Source organism: Dendropsophus ebraccatus, chromosome 6, assembly GCF_027789765.1.
Source record: "Dendropsophus ebraccatus isolate aDenEbr1 chromosome 6, aDenEbr1.pat, whole genome shotgun sequence".
NCBI lineage: Eukaryota > Metazoa > Chordata > Amphibia > Anura > Hylidae > Dendropsophus > Dendropsophus ebraccatus.
In genome coordinates this window covers 41,738,520-41,763,984 of record NC_091459.1, presented here as the reverse complement: position 1 = coordinate 41,763,984, position 25,465 = coordinate 41,738,520, and the positions used below count along the sequence as shown (strand labels likewise).

The 25,465-nt window shown below is 42.1% G+C and overlaps 2 protein-coding genes across 2 annotated transcripts; one reads left to right on the top strand and one right to left on the bottom strand.

Moving 5' to 3' along the window:
* Nucleotides 1-6,385: 6,385 nt before the first annotated feature.
* TRAPPC3L (trafficking protein particle complex subunit 3L) lies at nt 6,386-24,273 on the top strand. The gene is made up of 4 exons (XM_069973645.1): nt 6,386-6,466; nt 7,211-7,310; nt 22,383-22,568; nt 24,137-24,273. Coding segments are annotated over exons 1-4 (408 nt in total). The 5' UTR covers nt 6,386-6,464; the 3' UTR covers nt 24,257-24,273.
* Nucleotides 8,461-20,616, bottom strand: LOC138794580 (calcium homeostasis modulator protein 5-like). Its single transcript, XM_069973342.1, has 5 exons — nt 20,077-20,616; nt 16,220-16,594; nt 12,383-12,524; nt 11,533-11,631; nt 8,461-8,591 (listed from the first exon to the last, which is right to left on the bottom strand). Exons 1-5 carry the CDS (start codon nt 20,614-20,616, stop codon nt 8,461-8,463), a joined length of 1,287 nt encoding a protein of 428 aa, XP_069829443.1.
* Nucleotides 24,274-25,465: the final 1,192 nt, after the last annotated feature.

The following is a 25,465-nucleotide window of genomic DNA, read 5'->3' as shown; positions in this document are numbered from 1 at the left end:
GGTACGCCAAGGGACTGCACCAGGTCCAGAGGATGATTCCAGGTTAGTTGTGCCAAGACACTCTCGGGGGATTTGCAGTGGATCGTGCTGACACACTGCCCCATGGAGGCAGGCCATGTGTTTTGCTCAGGGGGGGCCAGGGCAGGCCACATGTTTTGCCCCACAGGCCCGATAGCAGTTGAGTGGTCTGCCTCCATGGTAGCTACGCCAGTGGTCCTCTGATATGATCTTCAGGATTCCACTGATTAAACCACTACCATTGCCCATTAGGTCTGCTAATAAGGATTTCTGCCATATCTTCTTAGGGCAGTGCGATACCTTTACATGTAAGCTTCTTTCTATCTGGTGTGTGAGGCAGGGAGAGAGCCGTGAACTAGGCATTGGGGAGGAGATTAGACCATAACTAGTCACAACTCTCTGCCATTTGGTGGACTCTGCAGGGGTGACTGACAGCAATGCTAGTGGTTTAGTCAGTGGAATCCTAGTGATTGGTTCCCTTTAATGATGTTACAGCAAAGAGGACAAACCTGTTTTCAAGATTTTGGTTACACCTACAATATTTGTGGACGTCCTGTATAGTAAAGGGGTCTCGAAAATCCAACTAGATCTCAGATGATATGATCAGGGCCGGGACAAAGAGTAGGCAGGGGTAGGCGATGGCCTAGGGCACAAAACTACAGGGGGCGCAGTCTGGATGGGTAATTAATTTTCTTACCCATCCATCCTGTCCCCCGCTCGCCCGCCAGCCCACCCTGCACTGTAACCAGGGCCGCATTGACGGGAGTGCTGTAGGGGCCAGGTGACTCACAGAGAGGGGACGGTGCTGCTGGCTGTATACTGCATTACTTAGTGAGAAGAACAGACTTTTACAGAGCTGTCCTTCTCACTAGGATGCAGTCTGGGGTCGTGCTCCCTCCCCTGTCAGCAGTCTGTAGGTCTCACCGGCTCTCACCTCATGGCTTCAGTCTCCTGTCTGTGCAGGACAGGAGGGGGAGGGGCGGGAGAGCATAGTGCCGGTGAGGAGGACGACAGAGGAGCTGCAGGTGCTGGGAAGATAGAAGGAGATCCCTCATGAAATGTAAGTGCCTGCATGGGAATGTGTGTGTGAGAGTGGATGTATGCATGTATGTGTGAGAGTGAGTGAGTGAGTGAGTGAGTGTATGTGTGTGTATCCCTCCCAGTACTTGCTGGCAGTTGTAGTGTTGTCACAGGTTAGCTGTCAGCCTGTGACAACACTACAACTCCCAGCATGTACTGACAGCTTGCCTGTGACAACACTACAACTCCCAGCATGTACTGACAGCTAGCCTGTGACAACACTACAACTCCCAGCATGTACTGACTCCCAGGATCCCAGTGCATGCTGGGATTTGTAGTGTTGCCACAGGTTTGTAGTGTTGCCACAGGTTGCCAGTACATGCTGGGAGTTGTAGTGATGTCATAGGCTGTCAGTGCATGCAAGGAGTTGTAGTGTTGTCACAGGTTAGCTGTCAGCCTGTGACAACACTGCAACTCCCTGCATGTACTGACACAACACTCATCCATACCGGTACTACTACACCCCTTATCTATACCTGAACTACTACACCTCTTATCCACTCTACCTCCACTACTACACCCCTTATCTATACCTGAACTACTACACCCCTTATCCACTCTACCTCCACTACTACACCCCTTATCTATACCTGAACTACTACACCCCTTATCTGTACCTGAACTACTACACCCCTTATCCACTATACCTCCACTACTACACCTCTCATCTGTACCTGAACTACTACACCCCTTATCCACTATACCTCCACTACTACACCTCTCATCTATACCTGTACTACTACACCCCTTATCCACAATACCTCTACTACTAAACCCTACCTAAATGGAGGCACAAAGAAGATCTCCTATACTGTATGGGGGCACATATTTGGCAAACCAATTTATATGGGGTGCTTTGGGGGCTTGTCTACTACATGGGGGCACAGGGGGAGCACTGGCACAGTGGGAAGCAATACAGTTGCTGTCTCAAACCTTCCCCGCTGCTGTGTGATCCCGTGTCTTGCTAAAAAACATTTTTATCCCAGGGAGGTGGGTCTGTGACGATGTCTGTGCACGCCCTGCTCTCTGGCCACTGCTGTATCTTCAAGCTGCCACGTCCTCCAGAATAAGTGACAGCTGGAGGAGGGGAGACGACCTGAAGATGCAGCAGCCATAGAGCAGGGCGTGCACAGACATTGTCACAGACCCACCTCCCTGACACTCTCAACCTGTGATAAAAATGTTTTTTAGCAAGGCACCGGATCCCACTGCAGTGGTGAAGGCATGTACAGTATGTGTTGCAGTAAAATGATAGAATCAGTCGTTTGTTTTTCAACATGCTTGAAAGACAAACGACGCAACGATCAGCCGACATGAACGATGTCGGCTGATCGTTGCCTACTATTCCACAGGACGATTATCAGCCGAATATGGCCCGACAATCGTTCCTTGGAATAGGGCCTTTAGGGAAACTGACCGCCGATTCTGATAACGCTGGGTTCGGGGGGGGGGCGCAATTTGCCTTCTCTGCCTAGGGCACCAAAACTCCTTGTCCCGGGCCTGGATATGATACCAGGAGCTCTCTGGCCTTATTGATTGAGTTCTTGTAGACTTATTAAAAGGAAAGAATCTAACCTGCTGTTATGTCCCTATAGCACACAGGGCACTGGGGATGAAGGTAAGCTTAAAGCGATGGACCTGCTAGTACATTCATTTTAAGCAAACAATTTCTCTAAGGTTAGCCACCCCTGCGATTGGCTGCTATCCTAAGACCTACCAAAACAGCAACCTTCCTTACCTAGTGGCTCACTACTGTGGCACACATTACTGCAGGGATAAAGCTATGGAGGGTTAGAAATACAGTAGCAGTTGCAAAAATACTCCACAATTGTACGATTTGGACATGTCTTTATGTACCCCTATTTTTTTTTTTTTTATAAACAAAATACTTAATTTGGGGGTGGCCATCTTGCCTGAACAGCTTCCCTCCTCTAACATCAGCATTCATAATAATGCTTCACAGCAGCCACATAAGCCATGGAACCTGTAGTCTGAAGCTGACTTATTGACTTTTATGAGTTTATAGGATATATAAGGTTTAATTGTAATCCCGCCTGAGATGATAATGAGATGACTGCCGAGAAGTGATCTTCACAGATTAGGAAGTGGCAGCCTGTTTTGAGTTTATTTGTGTAGTGAAAGCTGCAAGATTTTACTTTTTTTTGTGTAGATAATAACATAGAGATTAGATATGAGTGAACCACGAGCATGGTGGTATTTGGGTACTGGTGGCTGACGAATTGGGATGCAGCCCTAAAGCTGCCTGGAAAACATGGATACGGCCATAGGCTATAGCCTGTATCCATGTTTTCCTGGGCTTCCTAGGGCTACATCTATCTTCTGCAGCCACCGGTCTTTAAATGCCGCACGCCCGAGTCCGGACGAATTAAACATTACTGGAAAGTCTTCTAGCATAGTTTAAAACAGTAGATCATGTTCTCATGAAACTTTTCATTTAACTGTTTCAGGACTGGCACTTACCAGCTATCTCATCCTCTGCTTCAGCACATAACATTGTAAGTATGTGTCCTGCATAGTATGTGATTTAAAGTGTACTTGTCACAAAGTCTGCGGACTTGATCGGTGGTGAATTCCTCTCTGCGGTTAGACGTTCGGATAGCCATGGATGCGAATAACATGCCGTAAAAGTAATGTGCACGACCACCATTGGATCACAATGTGGGTGGCACGCATTACCACCATGGTGTGTTTGTATCCATGGATATCCGCAGAGAGGGATTCACCACCGATCAAGTCCGCAGACTTTGTACGCTTTAATTATTTTTTTATTCTAGATGGAAGAAATGTATTTGTTTCTAAATGACACCTATTAAGCTATGTTCATATATGCTAAATTTCATTGCAGTACTATTGCTGCTCTTCAGAGTTTAACCTGAAACGCTGCAGTACTGCAAGAAAACTGCATTGCTTCAGGAAATGTTGATTACGTATACTTAAAGGGGTATTCCCGTAAAAAAAACCTCTGTACCCACAATCTCACCCCCCACCCCCCCACCCCAAACCGCTTGTACCTTCGGATAGCTGCTTATAATCCAAGATCTGTCCTGGGGTCCTTTTGGCAGGTGATGCAGTTATTGTCCTAAAAAACAACTATTAAACTTGCAGCCCCGTGCCCAACGGGCGTGGCCTAGATTGGGTATGCAATAGGCTGGCACACCCTCTCTGTCCCTCCTCCCCGCCCTCCTCATCAATAGGAATGCTCCAGGCAGGTTGTCTCCTATTCATCAGCTGTGGCAGCCCAGCACATGGGCTGAATCGTTAAGGCACCTGTGCAAATGTTCAGCATGGAGAAAATGTGACAGTGGCATTCCTTATGATTAAGAGGGTGGGGAGGAGGGACGGAGAGGGTGGTGCAAAGTTAGGGCACAGATACTCCCGTTGGGCAAGGGGCTGCAAGTTTAAAAGTTGTTTTTTAGGTACTGGTACCAGAATGTTATATAAATTTGTCAATTGCTTCTATTTAACAAGTCTTCCGGTACTTAGCAGCTGATGTATGTACTGCAGGAAGTGGTATTCTTTACAGTCTGGAGAGCAGTAGAGGTTTTCTATGGGGATTTGCTACTGTTTTGGACAGTTCCTTACATGGACAGAGGTGGCAGCAGAGAGAACTGTGTCAGAATGGAAAGAATACACCGCTTCCTGCAGGACATACAGCAGCTGATAAGTACAAGAAGGCTTGATCTTTTTAAACAGAAGTAACAAATATATATTTGGCACCAGTTGAATTGAAAAAAATATATTTTTTGCCGGCATACCCCTTTAAAAACATGCTTTATAACTCATTTATTGCCAGTACTGGATAGTTTATGTGGTCCTTTACTCACATCACTGTTGGCTGCACAAAGAGAATAACAATGAGTGATCACCTTCACCAACTGATCATTTTACATGGGTTACTGATCATTCACAACTTTTACATGGGTTAGAGACCCTTAAGAGACATAATACTACATAAGGAGGATATTATATATTAATATTCAGAAGAGTTGGGTTCCTACTGAGACTTTTCATTTTACTTAGTTTAGTCGTATTTTTTATGTTGACCTTTCTTTAGCAGTCCAGAATGACACATTTTATAGCTGTCATGGCAAGTGGCCAGTAGGGAACGTCTGTGGTCGGACACATGAATTATATATCATCGGGAGCAGAAAAATAATGTTTGGCGGCATAAGGACACAGCGGGGGTCATGTATACAAATTGTATTAGTGCACATTATTGGACAGTAGGTTGCATATATAATCAGGTGTGTTTTTGTAGGGAAAATCTATAAAAATAAAAAAGCACTGTTCTGGTGTATTAAAAATTGAAAGCTTTGACATCATAACAGATTCTTAAAGGGGTACTCCTATAGGAAAAAAGTGTTAGAAAGTTATATATATTCGTAATTTATTTCTATTTAAAAATCTCAAGTCTGACAGTACTTATCAGCTGCTGTATGTCCTGCAGTAAGTGGTATATTCTTTCCAGTCTGAAACAGTGTTCTCTGCTGCCATCTCTGTTCATGTCAGGAACTGTCCAGAGCAGCAGCAAATCCCCATAGAAAACCTTTCCTACTCTGGACAGTTCCTGTCTTGGACAGAGGTGGCAGCAGAGAGCACTGTGTCAGACTGGAAAGAATAAACCATTTCCTGCAGAAGCTACAGCTGTTAATAAGTACTGGAAGACTTGAGATCTCTAAATGGAAGCAAACTATAAATTTTTAACACAAATTGATTTGAAAGAAGGAAAATAGTCAGAGTACCCCTTTAAAGGGATTATCCAGCAAAAATATTTTTCTTTTAAATTAACTGGTGTCAGAAAGTTATATAGATTTGTAATTTACTTCTATTTAAACATCTTAAGTCTTCCCATACTTATCAGCTGATGTATGAACTGCAGGAAGTGGTGTATTCTTTCCAGTCTGGCACAGTGCTCTCTGCTGCCACTTCCTTCCATGTTAGGAACTGTGCAGAGCAGCAGCAAATTCCCATAGATAACCTCTCCTGGTCAGGAAAGTCCCTGTCACAGACAGCGGGGACAGCAGAGAGCACTGTGTCAGACTGGAAATAATACACCATTTCCTGCAGGACATATAGCAGCTGATAAGTACAGTAAGATTTGAAATTTCTAAATGGTAAATTATAAGTTTTTGACACCAGTTGATTTGAAAGAAAAAATGCTGGAGTATCCCTTTAACTAAGGCCACTGTCACACAAAAATAACCGCCATCATACAAATATGAACAATTTATTTTTTCCTTTACTTTTAGAGCAGAGATCTCTTTGTTCTCACTTATGGTGCTTTTGTAGCACAGCTGTGCAAAGACTATGACAGTGATGAAGAAGTTAACAAATATCTGGATGCAATGTAAGTACATACTGCATGATTCCTCTAACATACTGTATTAGGCTATGTTCACACAACGTATATTTTCGTAAAATTACGGCCGTTGTTGCAATCGGCAACAACAGCCGTACTTTTTACAAAAATATACGTTGCCTTGTCTTCTATGGAATCCCGGCCAGAGTGTATACACATAGTATACGCTCCGTCCGGGATCTCTCGCGGCGCCGTAGAAAACTAACAACTAAAATTCAGTGAATAGCGGCCGCAGAAAACCCTGTCAGTACACACTATGGAGTGAGCGGCTCCGGCCACACGCTCCATAGTGTGCAGTGGGGAGTTCTGATGCGGGCGCGCACGGATGTGCCTGCATCAGACCTCTGCGGCTGCAAAGCTCAGCCAGCCGGTACTACAGCATCGTCCTGGATGGACAGCCGGTCTCTTACTGTGTGTGAACATAGCCTTATACTACAATGTAATATCATAGATAGATAGATAGATAGATAGATAGATAGATAGATAGACAGCAGGAGGCTTGAGGTTGGAAATCTTTGCTTAGCTGCTGGAACCCAAAAATTGCATATTTGCACCTAAGGAGGACAATGAAACTCAAGGACATTTGAAATGGCATGACATGCATACATACACTATACAATACTTTGTTATATTTTGTCACTTCCTTTTTTAAGGTTTTTTTTTGTGTGTTATTCAATTAACCCTTTATTTAGTAGCACTATTTTTATCCTACATATTTTTTTCTATTTCCAGGGGATACAACATTGGAGTCCGATTAGTAGAAGACTTTTTGGCTAACTCTGGCATAAAGAAGTGTCGCAGCTATAGTGAAACAGTGGATATAATTGCAAAGGTACCAGAATGCTCACTCTATATATGATGTAAGACATGTTTTAGGTCTTCTCAGGCCTTAAAGGGGAACCTAATAGCAGGTTAGACAAATTTAACCTACTTTACCAGTAAACGAGCGCCGATCTAGCAGATCTGCTCTCGTTTACAGATATTATCGGCCCCCATCGGCCCGTGTAATATTACCCTAAGACACATACCTTCCTACGGTCCCTTATAGCACCGGGAACACAGAGGAGGAAGGTATGTGTCTTAGGGTACTATTACACGGCCTGATAATCGTTTAAGGAGGGCTGCAGGGACATTGTTACCGATGTCCTTGCAGCCCTTGTTTAAACTGTATACATTATCTATCCAGGTGGCAGGGCTCCTCTTCCTCTATGCTTCTCCTCGGGTCTACGCGCTCCAGCTTCAGAGCGGCCTATTTCAGCTGACAGGCCGCTCAGCCAATCACTGGCCGCGGAGGTCTCGGCCTGTGATTGGCTGAGTGGCCTGCCAGCTGAGACAGGCAGCTCTGAAGCTGCAGCGCGCGGGACCCGGGGAGAAGCATAGAGGAAGAGGAGCCCTGCAGCATGGATAGGTAATGTATTCCTCTTTGAATATCGTCATTGCCGGCCGCTATTACACCTAGCGGTGCATGGTCAGCGCCCGGCGATGATAGGTCAGAACCTATATCAACGATCAGTCAATGACAACAATCATTGGCTGATCATTGTCTTTATTACACAGAACGATAATCGGCCGATTCAGCCGATTATCGTTCCATGTAATAGTACCCTTACATTCTCCTTGGCTCCGGTCCCGCGCTGTTACTCTGGGTAAACTCTTCAGTGTCCCTGGCACTATAGGGTGCTATCAGTAGGTTAGATTTGTCTAACCTGCTGATAGTTCCCCTTTAAGATTTTTTGAAGGGGCACAGTGGCACAATAGGTTTCTTAAATAGTTCAAGGAAAAGTGATTATTAGCTCACCTCCAATGCCAGAGAATGTTCATCAGGGAGCACAGTCCCGACGGCAGCCAACTGCTTGTTCATAGAAAGTAGTAAAGTGATGGTTACGGCACTCCAACAGATAAATAAAATGTAAATCCTTTACTTCATACAAGAGATAAAAACCATGTGTTTCACACACATTCACGCTTATGGTGTGTTCACACTACATAATCCGTGAGGAGACTCCAAGCAGATTCCGCCTGGTGGCCTCCGCTGGAAGTTCCGGCTGTCCCGTAGATTTAATGATATTTGCCGGCGGATCCCGCTGTCCACCAAGAGAATGAGCAATTATTTCTGCGGATGGCGGAGTCTCAAACTTTGAAATGTTGCACATGATGAGTGAAAAAACAAGCCACTTTTTTATACTACATTTACTACATAACTACATTTAATTTAAATAAATGTGTAGTTTTTAATTTACTGAAAAGAATACACCACTTCCTGCAGGACATACAGCAGTGGATAAGTACTGGAAGACTTGAGATTTTTAAATAGAAGTTGTTTACAAATCTGTACTACTTTCTGATGCCAGTTTATTTAAAAGGGTAATCTACAGTAAAAAATAGTTTTAAACTATAAAAAGTGACACTATGGGGGACATTTATTACTCGTACGCTGGTCTTAAATTAGGCCCTTCCCTCTTTTCCCCAGCCAGATTCACTAAGAGGTGCTTGCCCGGCCAGCACAGCGCAACAAATCTGGTTCTACTTACAGAAGAAATAGATTTGTGTCAGATTTTACGCCTGCGGGCATTGAGATGCACCTCCTCCCAGCTCTGCTGCGCCCCCGCCTGCCCATGGGGCATATGACAGGCGTACACCAGGGGGAAAATGTAAAGCCTGGTATTTGTCAGGGGCGCAACATTGATAAGTGTCCCCCTATATCTACAGGCATAGTTCTTCTATGATGGGCTTCAAATTCGTGTTTTGCTTCACAATTCCTATGTTATGTAAGATGTAATTGTAAGGGGTTTCCAGTAGTTAGTCCTCCAGAAATCTTAACCACCTACATATGAATTGGAACCCTTTTAGTGGTCATACAATGTCCCATACTAGAATGTTTTTTTCTCCTAAATGTGAGTAATCCCAACTGTAATGATATATAATCAAGCTTAAGCCTATCTGGAAATATTAAATATTCTTAGCTATCAGAAATGAATTATTTAATAGCATTTTGCATTGTCAGCTCAGTAACGCCCAACCTATAACGCTCAGCCTTAAGCACAACCTAAGCATGAAACCTGTCTGTATAGGTCTTTCCCTTAGATATCCTCCGACTCACATTTTATGTGAGACCAATGCAATTATCTTAATGCAGCCCTTGCTTACATGGTGTTCACCCTGACTGTAAGTCATTACAGTCTTTCATATGACAACGCAGTACAACTACTCTTTGATGTTCTGTTAAATCTTGTTTAGAGGATTACGGAGCGAAAATACCACCATTTAACCAAGTCAACAACTTATGATTGTGTGGTGACTTATGTGAAAGTGGTCGTCATCAACTCTTTAAATCACAGCTTACCTTGTACCTTAAGGGCTTAAAGGGGTCGTTAGTAAAATTAGATGTGCACCACATATATATATATATATATATATATATATATATATATATAAAGGAGTACACATGTGCTATTTACTGTGTGCTTTTGCTATATAATATACACTCACCGGCCACTTTAGTAGGTACACCTGTCCAACTGCACGTTACCACTTAATTTCTAATCAGCATGGCGGCAACTCAGTGCATTTAGGCATGTAGACATGGTCAAGACAATATCCTGCAGTTCAAACCGAGCATCAGTATGGGGAAGAAAGGTGATTTGAGTGCCTTTGAACGTGGCATGGTTGTTGGTGCCAGAAGGGCTGGTCTGAGTATTTCAGAAACTGCTGATCTACTGGGATTTTCACGCACAACCATCTCTAGGGTTTACAGAGAATGGTCCGAAAAAGAAAAAACATCCAGTGAGCGGCAGTTCTGTGGGCGGAAATGCCTTGTTGATACCAGAGGTCAGAGGAGAATGGGCAGACTGGTTCGAGCTGATAGAAAGGCAACAGTGACTCAAATAGCCAACCGTTACAACCAAGGTAGGCAGAAGAGCATCTCTGAACGCACAGTACGTCGAACTTTGAGGCAGATGGGCTACAGCAGCAGAAGACCACACCGGGTGCCACTCCTTTCAGCTAAGAACAGGAAACTGAGGCTACAATTTGCACAAGCTCATCGAAATTGGACAGTAGAAGATTGGAAAAACGTTGCCTGGTCTGATGAGTCTCGATTTCTGCTGCGACATTCGGATGGTAGGGTCAGAATTTGGCGTCAACAACATGAAAGCATGGATCCATCCTGCCTTGTATCAACGGTTCAGGCTGGTGGTGGTGGTGTCATGGTGTGGGGAATATTTTCTTGGCACTCTTTGGGCCCCTTGGTACCAATTGAGCATCGTTGCAACGCCACAGCGTACCTGAGTATTGTTGCTGACCATGTCCATCCCTTTATGACCACAATGTACCCAACATCTGATGGCTACTTTCAGCAGGATAATGCGCCATGTCATAAAACTAGAATCATCTCAGACTGGTTTCTTGAACATGACAATGAGTTCACTGTACTCAAATGGCCTCCACAGTCACCAGATCTCAATCCAATAGAGCATCTTTGGGATGTGGTGGAACGGGAGATTCGCATCATGGATGTGCAGCCGACAAATCTGCGGCAACTGTGTGATGCTATCATGTCAATATGGACCAAAATCTCTGAGGAATGCTTCCAGCACCTTGTTGTATCTATGCCACCAAGAATTGAGGCAGTTCTGAAGGCAAAAGGGGGTCCAACCCGTTACTAGCATGGTGTACCTAATAAAGTAGCCGGTGAGTGTATATTCTATAGTAAAGTAACTTATGTTCCTGGACTGTTTTTCTCCCCCTTATATCTAACCACTTTCTGGTTTCTTCTCTTAGCTGTGACTCTAGTATTGCCGTGAAATAGTGTGCGCACTTTCTTACAATCCGCCATACATTAAAGGGGTACCTCAGCCATTTATGTTTTTCAATATATTGTTGCTCTTTAAAGGACAACTCCGCCGAAATTTTTTTTTTTGGCTTATTTAACACACATTACAAAGTTATATAACTTTGTAATGTGTTGAAATAACCGGTCCGGCCCCCTTCCCCCATTTTCGGATCCAAAACCACCCCCCCCCCACCCCCCGGAAGTTAAAGAAAGTATACATTACCAATTACGGTCGTCACCGTCCTCTTCTCCCGGGTGCCATCTTGTGACGACGACGACATCAGAGCCGAGGGGCAGTCCGGGTCTTCTTCCTCCTTGGCGTCTTCATAGAAAGTGAGTGGGAGAGAAAAGGCTGCTGGTGCACATGCGCACCAGCAGCCTTTTCATTGGCTGGAGCGCATCACATGGCTTCCAGCTTGCTCAGCCCTGATTCGCTGAGCTTGCTGGAAGCCAAAAGGCTGCCACCTTTTCTCTCCCATGGACCCGGAAGTGAGAGACATCGCTGGACGGCGGCAAGAGGTGACAGAGGCGCGGATGGCGGGCGAATCGAGTGGCGATCGTCAACGGAGGGATGGTGAGTATGGTGTCTGTGTGTGTCTGTGTTTTTTTTTTTTTCCGGGTCCCATGGGAGTTGTCCTTTAAGAAAATTATTTTACATTTGGAGACATTGAACTGCAGTTTCCATTGTTTGGACCACTTATTTTCCATATTACTGACACCTCTAGGAATATCAGCCCTATTGCTGACTTTTGTGTCGTTGTCAAGCTGTAATTGATGCTCAGGACATGACAAGTTACTGAGACAGCGACATGTTGTTGGAGTATACCCAGGCCCGGATTGGTAATCTGGCCTAACGGGCAAATGCCCGCTGGGCCGACCAGATTACTAATCAGTAGGCCGCCTTTCCCTCTGCGCATATGCATGGCCAGCCGCCGCGTTATTCATTCAGCCTCTGCCACACTTGGACTGGGCCAGCATATGGTTCGGTCCCCCCTCACTCTTTCCAAGAACACCTATAGGGCCGCGGCCACCCGCCTGCCGCTATAATGCCACTCTGCCCCTTTGAAATATACCTTTGTGAAGCAGACGTGCTGCGCGCAGGCACGTCTGCTGGACCCTCCCACTGATGGCTGACGTGACCTGCCAATGCGCCGCAGAGGATCCTGGAGAATGTTGAAGACCCTGACGCTGCACCCCAGCTACTGGGGACAGGAGCTGACAGGAAAAAGATGCAGCTGGCGTCCGGAGCCGGGAGTAACAAGACGCCGCTGAGGACCGGAGCCGGGAGGAAGAGGAAACAGCTGGGTACCAGAGTCGGGAATAATTACTGCTGGGGACCGCAGCCAGGAGGAAGAGGACTCAACTGGGTACCGGAGCTGGGAGGAATAAGATGTCGCTGGGGATCTGAGCAAGGAGGAAGAGGTGAGTATACTTTCTTTTTTTTTTTTTTTTTTTCATGGGGGCTGCACAGCAGGTGGTGACTATTTTTTATGGGGATGGTACAAAGGGACAGGGAGGCCTATTTATTTGTGCCACAGGAGGCTACATTATACTGCAGCATGGGGGAGGTTATATCATGCACGGACTGCAGCACAGGGACCCCTATATTGTATAGGGACTGCAGCACAGAAGGGACAACATTATGTAGGGAGTGCAGCACAGGGGCCCTTTACTATGTAGGTCTGTTGCACTTGAGGTCTATACTATACAAGGAAATTGAAGGGGCTATATTATACAAGTACACATACTATACAAGACTATATGAAGACTTAGAGAGGTCCTATACTATATGGGGGTATAGTGGGGCCCTATGCTTTACGCAGGCACAGAGGGACATCTAATACTATGTGGGGATAGGGAGGAGGCCCTCAATATATGGGAGCACAGATGTGGCATATAGGGCACAGAGCGGTCCTAAACTACTATAGGGAAGACCTATTACTGTATTGGTGTGTGCAGAGGGGCCAGACTACTATTTGGAGGCACAGACTTAGCCTAACTGCTTATATGGGGGCACAGAGAGAGCACAGTTATTATGTGAAGCAATACACTTGGGGAATTTTTATATAGATGTGGAGGATGCTGGAGTGAGGAGCCTAAAATGTTTCTCTGACAGATCCTGTGGAGACGAGTCATGGCAAGAGAAAACTTCATGCTAGCCGGCCAGATGGAGAAGAATAGGAGAAGTGAATAACTTCATAAAAAAACCTCACTTGCAATCCATGCAGAGAAGACGCCTGATGTGAGTAACAGGATGTAACTGCACTAAAATCACTTAATTTATGTGGTTTGCAGAATCTTTATACAGTTAGGATTTACTACTATATGGTCAGTGCTTAGGAAAAACATTGGTCTTTATATAGTGATTTTATTCAGTAACAGTACAGCGGTATTATGCACTCCCTGTCTGATGGTAATAGTGATCATGATATGACGGTATTACTTATATGCGTTTGTTTTTTGAATATCCTACAATTTGCGCTGGGGACCTACACCTTTGATCACTGCTGTTGCCATGTGGATAGATACAAGAGAGATAGAAATTATAGATAGTTTTGCGACAGATGGATAGATAGATGAGATAGATCCAGTATGAAACAGATATCTACCAGCTCTTTGATATCTTGGATTGAACATAAGTGACATCCCAACATGACAACACAACTCTTCCATAAACAGCGCCTGCCCTTAGGTTGTGTGTGGTGTAACAACTCCATTCACTTCAATGGAATTCAGCCGCAATAGCACACACATTGAGGAAGGGAGTGGCACTGTTTCTGGAAGAAAGCAGCCTATGAGGTCTGTACCAGGAATGGAGTTGTAGATCCCCCTAAACAGGTGTGGGGAGGGGGAGATATAAGTGATAGGACCTTTAGTCCAGTTTAAAATAATTTTAGTCCAGGATAAAATAATTTTTTATTATTGGGGGGGGGGGTTTACGCTGTTCGCCCTGGGGTAAAACTGACTTGTTATACATGTTCCTCATGTCAGTACAATTACAACTATATGTAACTTGTGTAACTTTTATTTTATTTAATGGCTTTTAAAAAATTAAAACCTTTTAAAAAATAAATAAATGTTCCTTAAAATTGCTCTATTACCATGCTTATGGCGCTTTTATCCTTTAATCTATGGGGCTGTAGGTTTCATTTTTTGCGCCATGATGTGTACTTTCTATTGGTACCTTGACTGCGCATATGCGACTTTTTGATCACTTTTTATTACAATTTTTCTGGATTTGATGCGACCAAATCTGTGCAATTTTGCATCTTGGAATTTTTCTGCCGTGGGGGATAAGAAATGTGATAATTTAATAGTTCGGGCGATTACACACACGGCAATACCAAATATGTTTGTTTATTTATTTTCATTTATAAAATGGGAAAAGGGGGGTGATTTAAACTTTTATTGGGGGGGGGGGCATTTTTTATTAATAAAAAAAACATTTTTTTTTACACACTTGCTAGAAGTCCCTCTGGGGGACTTTTAGTATTACAACTCTGATCTCTCATTGAAATCTATGCAATATAAATATACTGCATAAATCCATGAGATTGGTGTTCTATTGCTCTCAGCGCAGACTCCCGGCTGGATAGGTAACAGTGTCCGCCCCTCCACAATTGTGTTGCGGAGGGGCGGTCCCACCTTTAAACCACCACGGATGGGGGAAAACAGCTATTTAAATGCAGCTGTCAACTTTGACAGCTGCATTTAAATCACTAATTAGCAGGTACGGCGATCGGACTGTGGCCGCTAATTGCCGTGGTCCCGGGCTGCAGATAGCACCTGAGATTGCGGCAGTTCAGAGCGGGTTGCCACTTGCCCCCCCTCTGAACTCCCCTAGCAACACTACGGTGTACATGTATGCCCTGTGTCGTTAAAGGGTCAACTTCTCGTGACTAGTGTATATACTACTGTGCAAGAAATCCTGGGGGGAAATTTTCTACTATTTAAGGTCTGTGGATGATAAACCCATTTTCTAGTCCTTTTGGTTAAGGTCCCTAACACACATCCATAATTTGTAGTTACAATTGCGGATCCACAATCATGGACAGTATAGGAACCATCAAAGCATATAGGGCAATGCACATGACTGTGACTGCCCCAGTCCATGCATTCTGCCCCGACACCTATAGACCCCACAAGTGCATGTTCTGTGATTAAAGCTCGTGGAGTGTGATCCACATTACTGGACCGTGCACTACGGAGGCACAGATGGATGTGACCAGGAGGCTTAAGACAGGGGGGACAAAAACATTATGCCAGTCTACCATGTCCTGTCTTAAAATAAATGTGTTTTTACTGATTAGAAAACAATATGTTTGTATATACAAGTAGGTTATGATACATTCAAAATACAAAAATGGTCAGCTTCTTTATCCCTAGAAACATCACCATATAGATGAGCAAACCTCAAGCACGCTTGTGTGCATCTGAACCCAAATTCTCTGCATTTGATTACCGGTGGCTGAAGAAGTAGGATGCAGCCCTAGGGCTCCCTGGAAAACATGGATACAGCCATAGGTCATAGGCTATATCCATGTTATCCATGACTTCCTAAGGCTCCATCCAACATCCTCAACCACCAGTTATCAAATGCAGAGAGTTCGGGTTCGGATAAACGCTCATCTCGAATCACCATATTTTGATATTGATATTGTTTTTCAAGTAAAGAGAATATTCTGCTAATTTCTTCTAAACTTAGACATTGCCTTTGTATATGTTAGTCAGGAAAGCAAGGTAAAGGTATATTGTACCTATTGCTACATAAGAAGGTGAGCAAATCGTAATGTGCAGTAATATTACTAACATACTGTATGTTTCATGACCTGATCTAGAACACATCAATTCACATATAAAGCTTTGCAGAGTAAACATATTCTTCTATGATGTCTCAGTGTCCATCATACCTGCGCATCTACAAAATCCATCATTACTTCTTTTGCATTGTAATCATTTTCTCCATGTTCTACAAACCTATGGAGAGTGCTGTAGTATTGGTGATCGGGATTAAAGGTATAGAGTGCTGAGATCTTCTCCCAAGCCTTGTTATTGGGCAACTCAAATTCTGTTGGTTCTTTCTTTTCAAAGAAACTTCTAAGGTTCCGTTCTGCAAGTTTATTTGCATATTCCTGAGCCAGTTGATCAAATTTTTCCTTTTCTTTCTCAATATAAACTTTCCAGAATGACAATTGGATGAAACTCACTTTAGAATTACAACTTGACCAACATGTACATAGAAGAGAGACTGAAGCCAGAACGGCAATAAGACACCAGCCTAAAACCTGGAAAAATCAAGAGAAGAGTATTTACATAACTTTACATAGGATGTGTATTAGGCTAGGTTCACACTGCGTTTTTGCAATCCGTTTTTTTCATCAGTTTTTTGCAAAAAACGGATGCATTTGTGTGCATCCGTTTTGATCAGTTTTTCCATTTACTTCCATTGTAAAAAAAAAAACGAATCAAAACGAATCCGTTTTTTTTTTTGACAGACACTAAAATGTAGCTTACACTATATTTGTGTCCGTAAAAAAAAACGCATCCGTTTTGATCTGGTTTTTTTTTTTTTCATTGAAGTCAATGGAAAAAAACGGATCAAAACGGATGCACACAAATGCATCCATTTTTTTTCATCCGTTTTGTGCAAAAACGATTGAAAAAAATTGATTGCAAAAACGCAGTGTGAACCTAGCCTTAGCTAGATGAACTCACACTGCTCATCATATTAAAGGGGTTTAACACCTTAATACATTTTGGGGGTCATTTATCAAGAGTGTTGTACATAAAGCTACACCCCCATGAGGCTGCCGTATAACAGTTGCAGAAATCTATACCAGCCCTGAGCACAATGATGTGTATGTCACATGCTCCTCCATAGAACGTCATGTATGGATGGAGGAGCTGTCCGCCATGACACTATCGTGGAGAATCAGTGGGGATTGCTAATAAGGAACAGGCCCACAGTGAAGGCCTTACCATAAACATTACTGAAGTTTTAGGCTGTAAAGTTGGCCAAACCCTTTAAATTAAAGGTTCACTGCAATGCAACATATCAGAAGATTTTACCAGTGGTTCTCCATAATCAACAGTTAAAATGTGGAGTTGTACATGAAAAATCATTTACGTGAAACTAACAGTAGAAAAATGAACTATATGCACTCCTCAAGGAGAAACAATACCCTTTTATTCCAATACTGAATCTGGACATTTTTTTTAATGCAATTTTGTTGATAAACTTGTAAAAAGTAAAATTTCTACTAGATGTGAATTATTTAACATGTTGAAACCTGCAGCACCACATTCTTGGTTTAGGCTAAAAGAATCAGTATACACAACTAGCTTTATCCACAGGACTAGCCGTAGGCATTATATGTGCTATTACTTTCTGTTTTGGTTTGGTAAGGTTCATAACAGAGAAATTAAGGAATAGAAGCAAAAGTGCTTAATATTTCTTCATGTATAACAATTGTCTATAAGTTATTCTGCTACATACTGTAGCATCTCATAGGAGTCAATGACTATTAGGTTGCATATACCCAAACTGACCTTAGTCCGATAGTGACCATGAGCAGGCACAAGGTTTGTTTCACTGTAACATTGACTATTGACCTCTAGATCAAGCTGTTCTACTATCTATACTGATAAATACACATGTATTTATTGAAAATTAAAGAAGTTGTCCAGCGGTCATCTTTTTTTTTTTAATATGTTTTTCCTGGTGGATACATAACAATAAACATGTAATGCTTACCTGTCCGCGCTCCCTTGGTGTCACTGGTGTCCCCTGCTGACTGCAGAGCCTCCACTTTTGAGACTTCTGGAATGACAGCACGCTCAGCCAATCACTGACTGAGACAGGAGAGTAGAAATGATGGAATCACTTGGAAATTCATTTTGTGAAGTTCACGAATTGCATACAAATTAATTTTAACTTTTTTAACATGACCGAGCCCATTGATGCCCGGATGTCGGGGTCAAATTAGTGTAATGTTCCTCCCCGCCTTCTAATAGCCATAGTGCTTTTATTTCTCCACCTACAGGACTGGTTGAGGTGTCATTTTTTGCGCTATGATCTTTAGTTTTTATTGGTAGCATATTTGTGTAAAATAAAACTTTTGTTCGCTTTTTTTTTTTTAAAAATCAGTAATCCCAGTGTTTGTTTTTTATTTATGCCATTCACCATGCGGGAACAATAATGTTATATTTTAATAGATCAGACATTTCCGCACACTACGATATGTAATATGTTTAGTAATTTATTAATTTTACATATTTAGATTTTTATAATTGGCAAGAAGGTATTTTAAACTTTTATTGCGGGTGTTTATATAAGGTTTTTATTACACTTTTTTTTAAACACATTTTTGTTTACTGTAAAACATGCAATCATTAGATTGCATATACTGATCTATGCTATGCCATAGCATAGCATAGATCAGTGTTAACGGTGATCTGTGTATAGAGCCTGTGATCTGTGTATTTTAAAATATTTCAATCAGCTTGTCAGTCATTCAATTTCTGCCATGGACAGCATTGGATGTTGGTGGATCAGCGGCGAATTCGCAAATCTCTACAAAGCAAATTTAATGCCCGATTCGCTGCAAATCAGGGGAGCAACTTGGAGAGCCCCTTGGCCAGTGATTGGCTATCACTTCTGATATGAATTCGTCTAGGAAGTGGAGGCTCTGCAGTTAGCGGGGGACTCCGGTAACACTAGAGGAGGACACAGAGGGAGCGCAGAGAGGTAAGGATAACATTTTTATTGTTTTATATGCACCAGCAGCAATATATTTTTAAAAAAAGGCTGACTGCCAGACAACCCCTTCAAAGCATATCTGTGGTTAGTTTTTTATTTTTTTTAAGAAATCAGGGGTTGTGCAAGCAGTTGTGCAATATACGCGCTTTATTATTTTTTTTTACGTTTTCTATGTTTAAATCTATGCAATCCAGGCAATTATCTTAGGCTAATTATATTATTAACTTTTGCTAATTATATTCAACAATTCAGTCAGCATAATCTCACTGTGTGGTTACAGAGGTTTTGGTGCTGTGTGACAGGAGAGCTGACCATACAATGCGAGCAGCCCCTAGGATTATCTGCTACTGAATGTGGACGCGCTGCAGCTGTACACATGCACAGTGAAGGGAGACACCTAGTGGCCATATGTATAACACTGATTTTAACATAGAAAAAGTAAAATAAATATATATATATATATATAATATTGTTTTGTTTTTGTTTTTTTAAACTGCTAGCGATATTTAATGAAAAAGACAGAGCCTCTATAAATGTTGGACCTAATGATTTACTAATTGAATCTAGAATACATAATACCTTTGTGAGGTATAGGTATTAAAATATCTAAAACTTCCGCGTGTCCACTCCCAGCAGACATGTCTTTGATGTCAGTGTAAACTGTTTTTGTCAACACGAGGAAGACTAATCTTAGTCATGTCTTCAAACTAAAACAACACTTTCTTACACCCTCTTTTTCCCAGCTCTGTAACTAATAGAACCCCAAGACCAAAGACAACAGACATGCCTGAATAACCATAAAACATGTCTGAAATACAAATGTAACCAGACTGGAATAGGTAGCACAAGTGTTAATGTGCAGATAAAGTGGAGCTGAGTTTGTCATAAATAAAAAAAAAAAATTGAAAATGTACATAAAACCCATAGTGGCATTGCAGTAAGTTTGACCAAATTACAACTTCAGATGCCAAATCTCACTATGATATATCTATATTATGCTCCACACACCTGAGACTGGGCTTGGAGAACCAGTACGACCTCCTGTATGTCATTTGGGGGCATTGCTGCCTTGCCGCAGGTTACTTTGAAGAGTTGCGTCATACACTGCTCAGACTTGTTCCTGCACAGATGCTGCATATACTCTGTGTTCTCCCAGCCGCTCATTGCACACGTATAGAAGGATCCATGAAGCAGAGCTATAGAAATCCACATGATGGGTACTATCAAAGCATTCAGTGACAGCTGTAAAAAAACATGCAGTCCTAGGCAGCGGTAACCATTGGGACACATCTTCTTTGGATTAAGGCAACATCCTGTAAAAAATTTCCACGTTCTACTGTATACAAAGAAACTGATGATCATAAGAACCAGCGCAGGAGCGAAGAGGAAAACAAATCCGTACATAAGGTTATGTTCCGTGCACGGACACTGGAAAACCACCAGAGAAAACAACTGCTGCCCGCCAGCAGTGGCAAGGGTCAAAAAACCATAACCGATGGCAGATTTCTTATCGGCACAAAGCTTGAAAAAATTTCGGAAAATATCCATGATGTTTAAAATGTGAACGCCGCATGAGAAAGTGACAGTCCTCACATAATATAGGCTTCTCCGGCAGCAAGAAATTCAAGGCATAAAACCAGTTTGTCAACTTTTCAACTATACAGACCTGATGTCACTTTGTAGTAAAGTTATTCCCCAAGCGCCCATGAAGCTTGTTGTATAGCATATATATTGGCTTTGAATTTGTAGAGTTGTATTGTCAGCTTTTACTACTGTGGCTAATGGGGCAGTATATTAGGTTATAGAATGATGACATGTTGCCATGCGGATATGCTTTAATCTCCCGGGCTTCATGCAACGCATCATTAATAAACTTCACTTACGTACGTGTGCCGTACTTTACCGCACCATGCCCTTTCTCCTGTAACCGGATGTAATCCAACGACCTGACCTTAAACTATATGGTTAAACACTTTGGGATTACATGAAGCAAATAAAGTTTACACCCACAATAATGCAGCTGATGCATGGGGATAAAAGGACGGTGATGGTATTAATAGGAGAAATGCGAGGGGTGTTTGTAATGATTTTACTACCAGTTATTATGTTATGTTATTACACCTATCGGTGCTCGTTCTTTTCTTTATTATTATCATTATGGGATAAAATACTTTATTTCCCCAGACACTTTCTTAAGGCCCTTTTTATACGAGCCGAATACCGCTAATGGGTATTCATAGGAACACTCAATTAGCTGATAATTGGGCCGTATAAAGGTGCCCGCTTGTTGCCTGGTTTTATATTTCAAGCGGCCGTAAAAGTCATCATTATTAACCGCACATGTGTGGGCAAAAACAATGTATTTAAATGGTCTGGTTGGGGGGGGGGGGTGTATAAGGAGTGGCACTCCTGTGGGGAGCTGCCAGCGACCATGGAGGCAGACCATGCTCCCCTGCCGTACAGGCCTCCATGGTAGCTACACCACTGCATATAACAGATAAAACCCCTCTGTGACCCCGTATAGTACATAGCCACCTCTGTTTCCATATAGCAGTTAGGCCTCCCTTTGCCCCCATATAGTTGTCAGCTTTTCCCTGGGTAGCTACTGACCCGCTTTTTGTTTAGACCCCCTCCACGGTAAGTAGGTATCTCTCTTGCTAGTTACTGCCCCCTTCCTTTAGGCATCACCCCTATTAGTTATTGCCCCCCTGTATGTAGGCTTCTCCCCTATTGTTTAAACAGCCTTACCTTATGTAGGCATCTTCCCTTATAGGCAACCCCCTGTGTAAACAAAAAAAATAATAAAATATATATATATATATATATATATATATATATATATATACTTACCTATCTGCAGCTCAGCAAGTCACGTGACTTATCTCCCGACTGGGGGGAGGAAAGTGCTGGGGGAGGAAAGCTGCCACTTGTGGCCGGAAGCAGAATGCAGCTTCTAGCCACAAGAGCAGTTGGCAAAGCTGAGAGCTGTGTCAATGTCAGCGCTGCATTTAAAATATGCGGGAATATGCGGCCAGGATATTCCAGGGAATCGATGTTAAAATCCCTGGAATATCCTGGCCGCATATTCGCGGGATCGCAACTATGCGGCCGGCATCACAAGCATGACGAGAGAGGGCCGATGCCATCGGACCAAAAGTCTGATGGTCCGCTCATCCCTAACTGTGACGACAGTATGCATATGATTCCTATACTGTGATATTGCTGTGTACATAATTCCTGTGTTGTAATACAATTAAGTTAATTATTTCTTTTGTATTATATAAACTTTTTTTTTTTTTTTTTTTTTTACACAGGTGGCCTTCAAAATGTATCTTGGGATCACCCCGTCAACAATTGGTGGAAATAATAATGGAAATGAATTTTCTCTCATATTGGATAAAAATCCACTGGTTGACTTTCTTGATGAGCTTCCCACCAGCAGATCGTCTTTGAGCTACTGTAACCTTCTCTCTGGAGTTCTTAGAGGAGCACTGGAAATGGTATTTTTTGTTCTTAAAGTGAATGTATTGCTTAGGTCTTTTGCATTGATTAGAGCACTAAAACATATTCTTTTTCTAATCTGTTTCTATTTGCTGATTCTTATTTGTTTTATTTTACTTATTTGTACACTATTATGGGGGGCAACATGCCTAACCTATTTTTAGCAGCATTTATAGATATGCTTTACAACTACTCCCATGGACATAGGCAACAATAGACTAAAGCTGTCCCATTGACATGAATAGGAAAGGTTTCTGGACATGTCATTTGCAGAGGTCATTTCACAGGTGAAATTAAGCTGTAAACAATACCTGCTATCTTATCCTGTAACCTTTCGCTGTATTCTTGATGTCAGTGATGACATTTAGGAGACTGCTTAGTTTCAGGCTTCATGTTCAGAATGAAAACTGCAAGATTTCAGGATTATTAAGAGTAAAATGGAAAATTAGAATAAAAAACAACCAAAAATCCTCAAAAAATATGCCTAACTTAAAAACTTGATTTAAACAATAGGCCAGTTTCTTATGACACGTTCCCTTTAAATGCTATGGGACACTCTTGTACTAATTGTTTTATTGTTGATTTTTTTTTTTTTACTGTATGCAGAATTAAGCAACTTTCTAAACAGTATTCATTAACCCCTTCTCGACCTATGATCATGAACGTCATAAGTCAGATGGAGAAGTATGGAGCGGGCACAGGAGCTGAGATTACCCTATTAATGCAGTCTGTACTAGTAGAAAGCCAAACAAACTGTACACTACAAAACATTAGTATTGCATAGTTTGCATAAGCAATTAAATGATTGCTTGTACGAGTTTTTAAAAACAAAAAATTCCCTTTTGATAAAAGTTCAAATCACTCACCTTTTCCCATGCTGACCCATACAATGAAGTTATCATGTAATTATTACCATGTATGGACCAAGGGTGGACTTAGGGGGCTTTCAGCTCACACCAGGAAGCGGTTGCGGGATGGGAGAACAGGGCGGCGCAATCCTGGACCCGGCGCTGGAACCAGGGAGGTAAGTCACGGCCAGCTTCTATTTCAACCCCCTCCCCAGCCGTACACAGATTTTACTGCAGGGCCGGAGTACCCCTTTAACCCCTAGGGAGTAACCTGCCAATCGTGAGTCCGAATATGCCGCCAATATTTGAGTATCAAATAACCTCCGTTGTTAAACATACTTTAATGGCTGTCATTACAATGACGGCTGTTGGTATATTATTCAGGTTTAGGTTCAGGTTCAAGATGGCTGCTTTTTAACACCATTTTTAAAGTTATATTCAATGTTGTGTAGGTTACTATAAAGGATGGTGAATAAAAGAAATCTATGTGTGAACCACTTGAAATAACAGCTGTTGTTCATTAAATAAAATCCGCCAATAAATGTCCTGAACATTAATTTGACAGCTGCTGCAAACAACGGCCATTATTCTACGCATTGTGTGAACTAACGGATGTTGTTTCCATAGACTTTAATGGAAAACAAAAGCTGTTATTTTAAAACAGTGTGTGAACATGGCCTTAAGCATGTCAATTATATAACAATCTTTTTTATTTACAGATTAATTTACCAGCCGATGTCACTTTTGTTCAAGACAGACTAAAGGGGGATGATGTCACTGAAATAGGAATAACGTTCCTGAGAAAGAGTGATGAAAGGAAATCTAAGAAAAATAAATGAACAATCCTTTTTCAATGTCAATGTCCCTTATCTGTAAAGCATTTTTTCAAGACTATAAAATATAAAATTCTTTTTTTTCATGTTTTGTTTAAATTAAATACTTTAAATACTGTTAAATTATAAGTAAAAAAATGACTGGGTTTATTAGTCATTACACGTTTTTGTGTACATAAAAACATAATAAAAACACTACATAATAAAAAAAAAAACACCACATTTTCAATATTATTTTTATAGCTGGTAAAGGATATGATACTACTTGTATCATCCAAATAAATAATATAACAATAACATAGTGAAAAAGAGTTTATAACAAGGGTAATGTAACACAATTATTATAATACAATGATTTAATGATATAAATGCTATGAACAATTCCAGGATTTGAATACCGGTTCCTAAGGAAATTGGATGCAGTCCTAGGGAGTCCTTGAAAACATGGATACGCCGAACCATCAGACTCGAGCATGCTTGAGTTATGCTCACCTCTATTTATGACCTATTCTTAGAGCCATACATTTCACATCAGTGGGGGGTCGAGCAATTCTGTAGGGGAGCAGCACTCGGAAAAGTGCCTCTTAATTTCTATACACAGCTCTGTAAATTATGCAACTGCTGTTCCATTAGTACTATTCACTTACATGGAACTGAGCTGCAGCGGCACTGGAGCACTTGCCAAAGGACCCCTATTAATGTGACATTAAGGGGGAACTCCAGCGATCCCATAAAAAATGCACAAAAAGCATATAGGTGCACTCACTGATCCCCAACCAATAGTTTGACACCTTTATCACTTGTCAATGCTGCTCCTAGCCCCCGATTAAAACTTTTACAAATGATCCCAGTTTTAAATCATGGCCCCCGGCTAGTAAACTGTATCTCCCAGCATGCATTGCCCTAACTGCCAGGTACCTGCCCCTGTTTTTGTAGTATCTGCCCACCACTGGCTCCATCTGCTTCTGCTTTGCACAGTAAACACATCTATCTATCTATCTATCTATCTATCTATCTATCTATCTATCTATCTATCTATTCATCAACATTGGTAGATTAGAGAAGGAGAGAGTGAGAAAAATAAAACAACAGTGTCTCCTTTCCCTAATACTACTCAGAAGTGGGTGTTGTTTCCCTAACCTTGTCAAGATAATCACTGTGCAGTGTTAGTGGTGGGCGAGCTTAGATATCAGGTGTTAAAGCTTGCCTGGCAAC